General features: G+C 36.9%; 1 protein-coding gene across 2 annotated transcripts; it reads left to right on the forward strand.

Moving 5' to 3' along the window:
- Nucleotides 1-4776: 4776 nt before the first annotated feature.
- zgc:153704 (Lipocalin-like) lies at nucleotides 4777-9534 on the forward strand. Of its 2 annotated transcripts, XM_067439670.1 has the most exons (6): nucleotides 4778-4967; nucleotides 5356-5495; nucleotides 5575-5654; nucleotides 5733-5846; nucleotides 9175-9276; nucleotides 9356-9534. In XM_067439670.1, the coding sequence occupies exons 1-6, from the start codon at nucleotides 4872-4874 to the stop codon at nucleotides 9367-9369; spliced, it is 546 nt and encodes a 181-aa protein (XP_067295771.1). In that variant the 5' UTR covers nucleotides 4778-4871; the 3' UTR covers nucleotides 9370-9534. The 2 variants fall into 2 exon arrangements, with proteins under 2 accessions (XP_067295770.1, XP_067295771.1); XM_067439669.1 differs by lacking the exon at nucleotides 9356-9534 and having other exon boundaries at nucleotides 4777-4967; nucleotides 9175-9296.
- Nucleotides 9535-14645: the final 5111 nt, after the last annotated feature.

A 14645-nucleotide genomic window follows, 5' to 3' on the forward strand; every position in this document is an offset into this window, starting at 1 on the left:
AGCAAAAGTTTGCATTAGAAACCATAAAATGCTCATAAAGCAATAACAGCAGAGGAACACAGTCACGGGAGCTGCCACAAGCCATGAATCACACCTCGCCTCACTTAGTCACACACCACACCACACCACAACTAAATCAGTGAAAACATGTGTTTACAGTTTTTATATTGGATTGCATTTTGTGTTGGGACATGATCATAAGCTGCAGTTAGTCTGGTAGTTTAAGAAAGTTAGAGTTAAAAAATAAGTTTTATAAGTTTTATATTTTAGGTGTTTTATTTACATTCCGTTTATTTTGGTGTATATAATCAGGTTATTTTAATTAATGCAGTGTGTGAGTTTGACCAGATCATTTTGTGAAAATCATTTAAAACATTTTATGTGACTTCGTCTCTGGGCCATTGAGTTGTTTAAAAAAGTAATGCACACCCCAGTGTAACTCCGCCTTGTGTCATGCAGTGTGTGATGACGAAAACGAGACGATAAATAAAAAACATCTACTGTCATTTTTGTCAACGAATAAAAACGATACATAAAATGTTAGTGTTTACTTTAAGATGTTTATAATATGGTTTAGACCGTTGTATATGATATTTTATCTCGCTCATCTTAATTTGAATGAGCAGCTGCAACTGCAATAGAGGCGCAGAGATTTCAAAGTAAGAGTCCCAGTGTATTTCGAGCTTGTTTATATTTAAATGTCGCGCAATAAACCATAGACAAAATTTCACGTTTTGGCACACAATAAACTGTATTTAATTTTATTCATAGTCAGAAGGAAAGACCAGAATTTGACACATATTTTTCAATAGAGTATCAGGAGTTAACTAAAACTATTTTTAAAAATCATTACTTGAAATTAAATATTATATATATATATATATATATATATATATATATATATATATATATATATATATATATATATATATATATATATACAGGGGCGTGGGACTGGGGGGATAAAGGGTACTGAGTAACCAGGGTTTAGTTTTACTAACTAAAAAAAGAAATACAAAATTATTTTAAAAAATGTTTAAAAAAAACTGACTTGACCTCTCTTTCAAGTATTTTTGCACATGAATGGTCAAAAAACTATTATGTAAAAATGTCAAATAACAGTCTGTTATGTAATGCATAAATGCTCAATTAATGCATTACAATTTAAGTAAACTCATTAGAATTAGCTGACTAAAAACTAGACTAAAACAAAACAACAATCCAGGTGACTAAAATATGATTAAAACTAAATGGCATTTTAGTCAAAAGACTATGAAACGAAATCAGTATTTGCTGTCAGATTAAACACTGATGTCGTGGCTCCATTACCAATTCAGGTGTGCATTATTTTCTAATAATTTAACTGCCCGTTATCAATTATTTCTTACTTAATGCACTAGTTGTAGATTATCCCTTGCTTAGCATGTTATACAAGAAATATAGCATGACACTGATACAAAAAAATTATAATAGTAATTCTGCTATAATGAAATTATTTCTGAAACAAGTTAGGTATGTTGTTCTCCCCCTCTTTGGATGATCTGAGAGGCGAACAAACTTGTACGGTTACCAGCGTCACAGTCCCGAGGCTGTGGGAAGTGAGCGCCCTGCCTTTCATTGAGTGTCTGGACCGTGATATATATCAAGGGCCCTATAGACTCCGTATATATGCAGGCAGTCCGGAGCCAGTCTCATGCAAATGTCCTGTAAATGCTAACATCTGTTAATGCCTTTGGTAATCTGGACAGGCAACAGGACGATTTAAAGACTTGTTTTTAGTGTTAGCTATACAACAAATCAGATGAGTTGTATTGATTTTAACAACAGAACTTTATCTATGTGCAATTTAAATTCTGAAAACTACATGCACGCATTAACAATGTAATGAGCAATACATTTGTTTGTAAATCTTTGTAAACAGTATAGTTAAAAAAAATACAGATATTCATTTTTAGTTCATGTCAACTCAAATCCATTAAATATGAATAACAGATACAACAGTAACACTTGACTTAAAGCGCATTATCAAAGTATTTTAATGCATTATGCCTCATAATGCATAGTCTCATGAATAATTATAATCACACAGTTATATAATAAATTATAATACTTATCTATTAATTGTTACACCTTTAAAAATGTGTAGCAATGTTTTGATGCATTTAATTTAAAGAAATAAATGCATCAAAAAAATTGCTACACTTTCTAAAACATGACAAACAACTCATTTCAGATTTAAGACATAATGCATTATAATGAATTTTAACTTTGCTTAAAATTATTTATGAAAGGAAATAATCCATTATAGCATGATCAATATCTTTATATTGAATTGCACATAAATTGTTACCGATGCAACTTTAGATTTTAATAATGTATTAGTAAATGTTGAAATTAACATTAAATAAGATTGATAAAACAAATGATTTCATAATGCAGTTAACTATAACAAATGGACCTTATCATATAAATCAAATCATATAAATAAAAAATATAAATATAAATCTTATCATATATCAAATATAGAGTAGTTTTCTGTATCTGTTGAAAGCGTTCCAGTATTTGGGGATCTGAGTTTGTGTCAGTATATGAAAGACGCACACTTTTTTCCTGCAGTTTCTTAGAAAAAGTTACGATTGTGCGTTGCGGAGGCGTTTACGTCTCTTATAGGCTAAACGTATAGGCGTATCTCACGTCTATAATAAGAAACAGCTGTAAAGAGCAAATTCCTTAGGTTTCTTTACATGGGGTAGAACTGTAAAGTGTCCCGCTGTGATTTTCATAATTAAGGATGAAAACATCATTGATTTAAAGCTCACAATAATAGCACTATTAACCTCATAATTACTGCACACATCTCAAAACTGGACTGTGCGTGTGTGTGTGTGTGTGCGCGTGTGTTGTGACTGAGGGGTTTTCTCTGTAAACAGTGTGTTTTCAATGTAAAATGCTGACATTGTTCTCTGTTCTAGGTTCCAGAACGGCCCAGAGCACAAGAGAAAGAGAGAGAGAGAGAGAGAGAGAGAGAGAGAGAGAGAGAGAGAGAGAGAGAGAGAGAGAGAGATACAGCAGCTCTTTGTGCGTTATCACCCTGTTTTTTCTCTCTGTGTTGCATGCTGTATTCTTCTTACTTTGAAGCTGTTTTGCTGTGATTTGTTTTTTTTTTCGAATTATTAATGTCTCTTTTCCCCCGCTGAACCACACAGGAAACACTTTTAAAGAGTAGCCAACTATTAAAATGTTTTGGATCAACCTGTTTTTTGTTTTTTTGTTGATGCTTTTATTCAGCAAGGATGCATTAAAGTGACCAAAAGAGACATTTAAGACATTTCTCAGGAGAACCTGATCATCAGGTTATTTTGTGGCCGGGGCTGTTTGTGTGTGTGTGTGTGTGTGTGTGTGTGTGTGTGTGTGTGTGTGTATGTGTGTGACTGAGTGAGTGAGCGTGTCTGTGTGAGCATGTGTGTGTCTATGTGTCGCGTATGTATGCGAACGTGTTTGTGTGTGTCTGTGTGAACATGTGTGTGTGGGTGTTTGTGTATGTGTATGCATCTGTGTGTGTGTGTGTGTGTGTGTGTGTGTGTGTACGTGTGTGAATGAGTGAGTGAGCGTGTGTCTGTGTGAGCATGTGTGTGTCTCTGTGAGCATGTGTGTGAGCTTGTATGTCTGAACGTGTGTGTGGGTGTTTGTGTATGTGTGTGCATCTGTGTGTGTGTATGTGTGTGACTGAGTGAGTGAGCGTGTGTCTGTGTGAGCATGTGTGTGTCTGTGTGTCGTGTATGTATGCAAACGTGTTTGTGTGTGTCTGTGTGAGCATGTGTGTGTCTGTGTGAGCATGTGTGTGAGCTTGTATGTCTGAATGTGTGTGTGTGGGTGTTTGTGTATGTGTGTGCATCTGTGTGTGTTTGCGTATGTGTGTGAGTGAGTGAGTGAGTGAGTGAGTGAGTCTGTGCGAGCATGTGTGTGTCTGTGTGTCGTGTATGTAGTCGAACGTGTCTGTGTGAGCATGTGTGTGTCTGTGTGTCGTGTATGTATGTGAACGTGTTTGTGTGTGTCTGTGTGAGCATGTGTGTGAGCTTGTATGTCTGAACGTGTGTGTGGGTGTTTGTGTATGTGTGTGCATCTGTGTGTGTGTGTGTGTGTATGTGTGCGCCTGTGTGTACATGAGCCTATGTTTGTGTCTGTGAGCATGTATGTCTGTGTAAGTGTGAGCATGTGTATGTGTTACACTGTATGTCTGTGTGAGCGTGTGTGAGTGTGTATGTGGGTGTGCAGCCTCTAGTTAAGAAAAAAAAAGTAGCACAACCCCTTGCAAAACTCTTTGCCAACTGTTATATAACAAAGCTATTAAACGAGAGGGGCCCTAAACCCAACATTATTTATGCCTCTGTCTGTGTGTGTGTGTGTGTGTGTGTGTGTGTGTGTGTGTGTGTGTGTGTGTGTGTGTGTGTGTGTGTGTGTGTGTGTGTGTGTGTGTGTGTGTGTAATGAAAAGTTAGAACAGAATGGATGACATTGAGATTTATGTGTGTGCTGCTGAGTTTTGGGGGAACGGTACAGATGTTCAGGTCTATTAGAGCTTTGTGTGTGTGGGTTTACATATCTGTACTTCAGAGACAAAAATTATATTAATGAATTTGATATAAACGGATATGTGCTCATTTAGATGTGTGTGTAAAGTGCGTGTGTGTGTGTGTGTGTGTGTGTGTGTGTGTGTGTGTGTGTGTGTGTGTGTGTGTGTGTGTGTGTAAGGGGCGTGTGTTTATGTAACGGGGGGCTGTGCTATATAAGAGTGTGCTGTGGGACTCAGCTCAGAATTCAGCCCTCGAGGTCCAGATTCCCACACACTCCAGACTGAGCTCTGCAGTAGCCATGCCAACCACCATGCTGGGATTGCTGGGAGTTTTGCTCTGTGCCCTTGCCGTTAGTTCTGAGGTCATGCCACAACCCGACTTCGACATCAAAGGGGTAAGACTGTATATGTAATTTCTGTATATGTATCCAACATATTTGTAATAATGCAAGGACATGACATGAGACCAGAATGTCCTGTTGTTGATGTGTTCCTTGTTTAGCAATACATGTGAGGGCACAAATGTCCTCACATATATAGTAAAATATGAAAACAACTCACTAGTGAGGACATTTGACTGGTCATCGCTAGTTAAAAGCCTTATAATTTGGCCAAAACAAGTTTTTATTTAAATCTATGGTTTTGCACATGTTTCTGGGATGGGATGGTTTAGGGATAGGGTTGGGTTAGGGAATAGAAAGTATCATTAACCTGATATAAAATCAGTCTATGTAATGTCCTCACTAATATAGTGAAAAAATTGTGTATGTGTGTTTCACATAGGTGGCTGGGAAATGGTACCTGATTGGTTTTGCCACCAATGCCGAATGGTTTGTCAGCCGTAAGGCGAACATGAAGATGGGAGTCGCCATGCTGACGCCGACTGATGAAGGAGATCTGGAGATGGCATATTCCAGTCTCAAGTAAGATCCCTAAAAATAAGAAACTGTGAATAAAATGTTTCCAGGTTGCATAATGCAAAGCTTTTACCTGTCTTTCCAGTTCTGACGGCTCATGCTGGAGGATGACCCATCTCGCTGAAAAGACTGACTTTCCTGGAATATTCAGCTTCCGCAGTGACCGTAAGGAAGATATATGATCACAGAGACACTAAATACAGTATAACAGGACTCAAATGAGAAATTATGTTTGTTCCACAGGCTGGGAGACGGAAAATAACATGCGTGTTGTTGATGTGAAGTATGATGAATTTGCTTTGATCCACACTGTCAAGACCAAGGCCGGCTCTTCCACAGTGCTCAACAAACTCTACGGTAAGAGCATCAACACTGCTTAAAATGATCTACAATTAGTAACAGGCTGTGAATTTAGATTCAGGTTCACTTGATGTTTGCACCTGGCCTGGTTCAGCTTTGTATTTCCACAGCATGAAGGTAAGATCTTACGACTTTATGAATGAACTGATTGTTTCTACTGGTCTACTGGGTTTTGTTATGACATCCGTTACAAACTGTACAATGCTCATGATAACTTTTGTTAAATTTAAAAGTTAATTCATTTCACCAGCTCTTCGGAAGCAAATGCGTCCCAATTTGCATACTATCTGTCCTAAATCGTATTCAATATTAGGATTAGTGTGTCCCAAATTACAGTATGCTGAAATAAATATTCCAAAGTTACCCGGATGGTCTACATTTTCCAGTTGGAATGCGAAGTGCAGATCCGCAAAAACACTCTAATGGTGTCCACACACCAAAAGCAACTTTAATTATTATACAATATAAGTCAATGCAAAGACGTGAATGGGTCGACGTGAATAACGTGAACACCTCGATCGCCTTTCATGCAAGTTAAACATTTTTGAATTTGAGGTCTCTGGTTTTTTATACTGATGGGTGTTTATAAATCACACAATGAAAATGATCCCCTTCACCCGACCACACCCCTAAACCCTACACACACTGTGATGTGGGCAAATCAGGTAACACCGTTGAAAACGTTCCTCTGTTTATGGTCATGCCCAATGATGTGGTAACTCCTATTATTAACCTGCAGAGACATATACTTGAAAATTCTAGCGGAAAATTCACACAACACATTGCCTCGCAAGCCAATCAGCGGAGAGCTTATTGACACGTAATCAATCATCCTCAAGTAGAGCTGGAAGTGTCTGTCATCCAGACGCAGCTCCTGGAGTGGTATGTGCCTCTGGATGGCACAAATATGCAAATAAGGACATTAAAGGCACAATGTGTAAGATTTTTGGATTAAAATAATATCCAAAAACGACTAGAACAATGTTATATATTTTGTTGACTTGTGTACTTAGATTTTCCCAAATGTTTCCAAGAATGTTAAAATCAGAGAAATAAGCACTTTTATCGACTATCAATGACGTAACCTCGATTTCTATTTTATTTTGTAGAAACCATGGAAACATCTACATGTTTTAATATGTTGTTTTATTAGACAGGAGAGCAACTTTTTGGATAATTAATCAACAGAAAACTAATCATATAGCTATGATAGCTAGTTAAAAGTTAGTCTTGTTGTTTAAATCTGGTTTTCTTGAATAAGCACGAGTACCACTGTAAAATCCAACAGTGATTCTAACTAACACTTTTTAGTTAAAGGGGGGGTGAAACACTCAGTTTCAGTCAATCTCATGTCAATCTTGAGTACCTATAGAATAGTATTGCATCCTTCATATCTCTGAAAAGTCTTTAGTTTTATTATATTTATAAAAGAAATATGGGCTGTACCGAGTCTTTCTGGAAAAAACCGAGCGCCTGGAGGCGTATAGTGTGGGCGGAGCTAAAGAATGACGATCGCGAACAAAGCGGTGACGTCCTCAAGCGTGGAGAAACCCATGGCTATCTCAGCTAATACAGATAATGATCCAGAATCAAATCTGAGGCTGAAATAAATTGAACAGGAAAAAAAGCAGCAGCAGGACGTCCGTCTCTGTGGTATGGACTGTATTTAGTGGCCTGTCAACATTTGTGTGGGTTTACTCGCAGTTTATGAGGACATGATTCGGTTTATGGACTATTGTATGCGACTAGACCTTAGCAGTAGCAAGCAAAACGGTTTTGCACGTCAGACTAGTGTAACGTTATACAGAGAACAACAATGGAGTAACCGTTAGCGCATTTGAATGACGAAGCACGCGATCGTGTCGTTTACTGATGTTTACTCACGCGACGATAGCCGACAGCACAGACATTTGAAGCAGTTTTACTCACCGGCTGCTTCCAAAGCAGGACCGAACCTTTATCGCTGGGACCGCTCTGTCAAAAACACACTTCTTTGGTATGATTTCGTGAAGTCCTGTGATAGCAGTGGCGTTGAAATCCACTTTGAGACGCGACTGAAGCGTGATGTTGTGAAGCTTCCCGTCATTTCTGCGTTCAAATCGGTTCAAATGCAGTGCTGCCTTCCCGGAATGCTGTGCTGAAGCGTTGAAGTCGCTCGACGTCACCCATAGGAATAAAGTGGAGCGCGGCGTGACAGACATGTTTCACGGACGACTGGATCTTCAAGAAAACCTGGACTGGGAGAAGAGCCTGTACGGCCCTTACAAGGACCTTCCGCTTTGTCGACGTCAAGCCGACCCATACTCGAAAAAAACTCTCCGAAACCGGAAGGAGTATTTTTGACACCGAAATACTCCATCAAACGTCCAACATTAGTGTTTGAAACTTTGTCTATGTTTAGGATGGGAATCCAAGTCTTTAACAGTGTAAAAAGCTCAGTATGCATGAAACAGCATTTCACCCCCCTTTAATACATTAGCTCATCCATGAATGTCCTGTCGGATTAATTTATTCTTTTTTTTTTTTAAATAAGTAACCTCTAGCAGTGCAAATTACATATTGTGCCTTTAACCCAGGGTTCAGAATGTATAGTGTGAAACATCATCGTATAAATACCTAGGATTAATTGTTAACACCCGGATAAAGTATGAGCCATTAATATGGACTTACAATAAAACCAGGGTTAACTATTTCAAGTGTGAAAAGCCCTTCTGATAGGCTGTTGTTGTAATTCTGATTGAACATATGCCCATGTTTTCAGTCAAGTTTAGTTCCAGACTAAAATGCATGTTTGAGCTGTTTTAGATGAAAGCAACTTGCACTGATATATCTTCAAGATCAAAATGCACACCAGTAATGTTTATTAAACTACTTAAATGTCCTATTGAACTAATCCTGGCTTAATCTAAGCCCTTTCTATGAAACTGTGCCATAATATAAATAAATAGAGATGTAACTCATGTGCTGATGGACAGTAGTCTGCAAAAAGCAGTTCCTGAACCATCACCATTGTGCCTTTGAGCAACACAGTGAACATGAGACTCTTTTTACTTCCTCATTCCTATTCTTTTATCAGTTTGGTCAAAATGTAATAACTTGTTCAACTAACATTAACATTAACATGAACTAAGATCAATAACTGCTTTAGAAGTAAGGCTGTCTCATTCTTAGTTCATGTTAACCAATGAAAACTTGTAAAACGTGTCTTGTTGAACATCTTATTCCTCTCAAATAATGAAGTGATTTACTAAAATTTGCATTGATAATGGCATATAGTCTGAGGTGTTTCTGTGACATTTCGATGTGCTTGTACTGTATTTTGTAGGCCGAACAACTGACCTGAGCCAGGACGTCTTGGACAAGTTCACTGCGTTTTCTCTGGAGCAAGGCATTCTTCCGGAGAACATCGCCATCCTGCCGAAAAATGGTAAAACAGCATGTGTATAGAAAGCAAATAGCTGATTAATAACGTCTACAGACCTGACCTAAACATCTTTTCTCTCTAGACGAGTGCCCTTGATGTGCAGATCCTCTCTGGCCCTGAATCCTGACTGACTTTTGACTGTAGTGAAACATTTAATGTGCCCTCTAGTGTTACACTCTCAGTATCAGTCCTTTTTACCCTCTTTATCGTTTCCTGTTATTTCTTCATGAGTTTGGACCAATAAAATCTTTTTTGAATCTCTGTTATGTGTTTTTATTTATATTTTATAGTGGAAATGTGGAGCCTTTATTTTTAAGAGCATATGTGATACTATGATTACTGTTATACTGTTAAAAATAAAAAGGTGAAGCCTTACATTTTTAAGTACAATCTACATGGATGTTTAGGTCGTTCCAACTTCAAATACATTAACCCCTTAACTGTCACCGACACTTGACGCTCATTTTTTATAGTTTTTTTTTTCATATTACATACATATTTTAGCAATCATCATAAATTAGGGTATCATTTGAAAGCTTACATACTCAAAATCATCCTGTGATAACTGCTTTGAAATCGAACATTGTGTTACCGACACAGAATACGTGACTGACTAAATAACTGACTGTGTTTCTCAGAGAAAAAAGTATCTAATCTATCATATAGAATTTTTATGCTTTTGTAAAGTGAAAAACTTACAGCACCTTTAAAAGGATCAGTTCTCTTCAAAATGAAAATGTCCTGATATTTTACTCACCCCATGCCATCCAAGGTGTTCATGTCTTTCTTTCTTCAGTGGACACGAAATGTAAGTTTTTTTTGAGGAAAACATTCCAGGATTTTTCTCAGCATCACAGGCTTCAATGGGAACCAGCGACTGAAGGTCCAAATCAATGCAGTTTGAATGGAAGGGCTTCGGCTCTGCACAATCCCAGACGAGGAATAGGGTCTTATCTAGACAAACCAAACCATTTTATATAAAATAAAAATGAGTACAGTACATTTACAGTAAACTTCCATAACCTTTTTGAAGTGCTTTCACTTCAACTTAATATGCTAGGTTTCTTCTTTAAAAGAAGACCAAACATAGGTCTAGATTCCAACGCATTCTTGAATACAGCCATTTAGGTTTGGATAGTGCCATGAAGTGGTTATCATGAAGGGGGGTGACCAACAGCTGAAAACCATATAACTTAATTTAATGAGTAAAAGCAATGTAAAAACATATGCTGTCATATTGATCATACAAGGAACTGTAGCGTCACAGTACCAATCATCTGCACAGCTCTCAAACAAGATAATGCTGCATGAGGTGAAAAAAATAAGCAAGATAAGCTTGGTTTAACCTCTTAACAGCAAATATTGGGAAAAAATGAACTTTGTCTGGATCATGTATGCAAGATTTCTTCAAATGGATCTGAAGGGAGGAATATTACCTTGCAATGCAACATCCTGTGTCATTTTACAGAAAACGCTGAAATTACATAAAATACTTCTGAAAGTGATATATTCTAGCATACTGTATGTTGTGAGAGATATAATAAACAAATATATAAAATATAAAAAACAGACAAACAAAAGCTTGTTGATTTTTTTGGTTATGAATTCATTTTGAAAGTGTATAGGCCCTGTGTGCTCTAGCACCCTGCAGGCAGTTTTGGCTGTTTCCAGCATATGTCAGCTAACATTGGGAGAAAAAAAATCTAATGACACTGGGATATTGCATTTATACCACTGTATATGAGTATGGAGGGGTTAGGGTATAGGGGATGTACATGGAAATTACATAAAAAGGTAATATTCCTCCCTTCAGATCCATTAAATCTCGCATACAACATAGAAATTATACAAACATATTTTTTTCCAGTGTTTTCTGGAAACTAGTGGAAACAATCAAAACTGTTTGCAGGAAGCTAGAGCAAACATGGCCTATACCAGGGGTTTTCAAACTTTATGAGGCCAAGGACCCCCAAACATGATGAAACTTTTATGAGGGACACCTTCCTAAAATCCAATCCAAGTGCGACATTATAAATACAACATATTGTTTCCAACCATAAATTGGCTATACTCAGTGTTAAACCTGAAGAACAACATTTTTCAATGATGAATAATTTGTACAAGTTCCCAATACATGTATGTAAGCAGCTTACATACAGCATACGAATACTGCATTACAACCCCAATGAGCGAGATAAAGGGGACTATTGTGAGAACAACTCACTAAAGATACAAAGCAAATGCATACAATTCTGGAAAGTATATACGGTAAGAAATGAAACATTTAGGACAAAAACAGTTAGAATATTTGGTAGACTTTAACCATTTTTGCTTTGTCTTTTTATTCTTTGAAAATTTCTGGGGACCCCTTAGAACCTTCTGGAGGACCCCTGGGGGTCCCCGGACCCCAGTTTGAAAACCCCTGTTTTTTGGGGGGAGGGTGGTTATTACATATACTTACAGGTTTATCACTTTTAGCAGTGGTTTATGTAACTTCAAAGGATTTCCTGCAAAATGGCATCAAAACTGAGACCACCTAATGTGTGTATGGGAAGCTTTTCAATGTGGGTAGGCCAAATCCAGGCTGAAATCCCCAAAAACAGTCCCAGAACATAACAGGTTAAACAATAAAAAACTTAAAAATAACACATGGAATCACAAAAATTATGTAATGAACAAAAATGCAATTGTTTTCTGGTACAGTCTTCATATTAATGCATATAAATAATAAATCTTATGCATTTCACAGCATAAATTGCCTTGGCTGAAAGTGACATAAAAATGCACATGGGAAGCATTCAAAGACCCTGAAACCACACTTCCATAATGAACAGAGGATGCAGGAAAATACTTTGCCTTTTATTTCCTTTTTTATCATTTTTAAACAAATGTGAAGATACATCCATGACAACACAAAGTTCTGAACTCCTCTTTCCAAAGTGTTTACATCTACACTCTCTCTTTACAGATCTGTGTACAAAACAATAAGTTATAGTCCCATAGATTCCTACTTACATTTAACTATACAACAAAGTTTAAACGGTGACCAAATAAATATCTGCAGTATAAAAATGATCACAGGGAAGAGGAAGACCGATTCCCTTCCCGACCAATGGCGTCGTTTGAGCGAGGCGGCCCTCATTGCTAATGGTGCTGTTCGGACACAAACAGGGGCGGTTTTAGTGCTTAGAGGTCAACTTCCTTTGGAAACCTCTAGCCAATCACATGCAAAGCTGGGTGTGACATCATCCATCACAGGTGAGTGGAATTTGGACCCAAATTGATTCAATTAGCGTTACAAACAAACACAAAAAGGCGCATTTCCAACACGATTTGCCTTGTAAATTCCAGTTTTTAGTTAGTTTTGGTAACTTGTAAAAGATGCCAGCTTGAATGAGGTCAGACTATTAAGACAATGCATGGGCATTGGGAGGCTTTACTGACAGCGTTTGCACTGACCGTACATGAACACAGCCAAACAGTACCATCACTATGAAGTCGCCGAGACGAGATAACGGTCACTCGAGGGTTAAAGGTGAGAGGTTATTGGCAACGGCAAACATATCTGATGCATTGCTTTGAGAATAAACCAGAAAACTCTGCTAACACACAATCATACGCACATACACACAGAGATATGATCGTTTGTAATCTTTTTGTAGACTTTTTAAATAAAACTGCACGTTGTGTACACTGATGAGGGATGCGCTTGGCCTGATACTGTCAAATAGGGTCATCAAAAATGACATGATTGGCAAACTGAATCTGATATAGTGTATGATTAGAGTTCATATGGATGAATCTCTTTTCCCCCAAAAAAAATTTCACCCCAAACACAAGAGATAAAATACTAAATTATAATTTATCTATGAGGACCATTACATTTTGCATTGAGACTAAAAATCATTTGTTTCTATATTTTTTTTATATAGCAGTAGTGAAAATGTAAATACCAATTGTATTGCAGTTTTTAATATTACAGTTTCAACATTAATTTAATTTCGATAATTCCAAAAATTTAAAAAAGAAATGATTTCATTACTGTAATCCAAAAATATTTACTGCAATACAATGATTTGTATTTAAAGGTGCAGTGTGAGATATTTATAAGTATCTATTGACAGAAATGCAATATAATATTCATAACCATGTTTTCAATGGTGTATAAAGACCTTACATAATATATCGTTATGTTTTTATCACCTTAGAATGAGCTGTTTCTATCTACACACACCACGGGTCTCCTTACAGTGAAGTCGCCATTTTGTGCCGCCATGTTTCTACAGTGGCCCTAAAGTGACAAACTGCTCTACAGATAGCTAGCTACTCTCTGCTCTCTCAGATTAAGACATCTTTGTCCTGTGTCGGCCACCGTAGCTTCTCTATGTGCTCCAAAAGGGAGGGGTTAGCGGTTGCGATTTACAAACTCGCCGCTAGATGCCACTAAAATTTACACACTGCACCTTTAAATGTACAACAAATACTACAATTGTGTTTTTGCTTATCTCTCGATTGTTGGGTTAAAAACGACCCATGCGGGCTCTTGACATGACAATTCCCCATTTAGTCAACAAGTTGAGCAAGTTCTGTGGTCCCATACATCCAAGTGAAATGCATTTAAATCGACTTACAACATGAGAAAACATTTACCTTTGCATGATTAAAATATGTCCTCTTTTACCACAGAATTCAAGCTTTCTTATAATTAAAGAGGGAGTATCTGGTCTCGCATACCCAAAATGCATTGCTGCAGTCTCATAAAACTAATGTCCAGTGCACGCTCAAAATGACCCAATGATAGAAGGCAGAGAACGGAGTTTAAAACAACTTTGCTCAGGAGGTGGATGGACTTGATCCAGCAAGTTAAAACCAAATTAAAAAGAAATGCAGCAGAAGAAAACCAGTTCTGCATAAACCTTAAAGGAACAGTTTACCCAAAGAAAAACCCATCATATCTTTCAAACCTTTTCTCTTTTATGGATTATGAGAGATTTTTTTCATACGATACTGAAAACCTCCATAAAGCACCATAAAAATAGTATGACTTATGTTATATACATTACCGGTCAAAAGTGTGGAAATACTATTTTTTTTAATGTTTTTGAAATAATTCTCTTCTGCTCATCAAGTCTGCATTTATTTGACCAAAATACAGAAACATCAGTAATATTGTGAAATATATTTACTATTAAAAATAATGGTTTTCTATTTGAATATATTAAAATAGAAAAACATTATTTTTAATTGTAATAATATTCACAATATTAATTTTTCTGTATTTTTGATCAAATAAAAAAACATTTAATTCAAAATTATAGTTAAAAAAAAATAGAAAGATTTAGAAAAAGAAAAAACTTTTGACCAATATTGTA

The sequence above is a fragment of the Pseudorasbora parva genome, chromosome 3, assembly GCF_024679245.1.
Source record: "Pseudorasbora parva isolate DD20220531a chromosome 3, ASM2467924v1, whole genome shotgun sequence".
In the NCBI taxonomy this organism is placed as follows: domain Eukaryota; kingdom Metazoa; phylum Chordata; class Actinopteri; order Cypriniformes; family Gobionidae; genus Pseudorasbora; species Pseudorasbora parva.

Excerpts from the sequence above, each read along its gene's own strand:
- zgc:153704 (XM_067439669.1), top strand. The coding sequence starts at position 4,872 with ATGCCAACCACCATGCTGGGATTGCTGGGAGTTTTGCTCTGTGCCCTT. Across the intron at positions 4,968-5,355 it reads CCGACTTCGACATCAAAGGG|GTGGCTGGGAAATGGTACCT; the intron begins GTAAGACTGTAT and ends TGTTTCACATAG. Across the intron at positions 5,655-5,732 it reads ATTCAGCTTCCGCAGTGACC|GCTGGGAGACGGAAAATAAC; the intron begins GTAAGGAAGATA and ends TTTGTTCCACAG.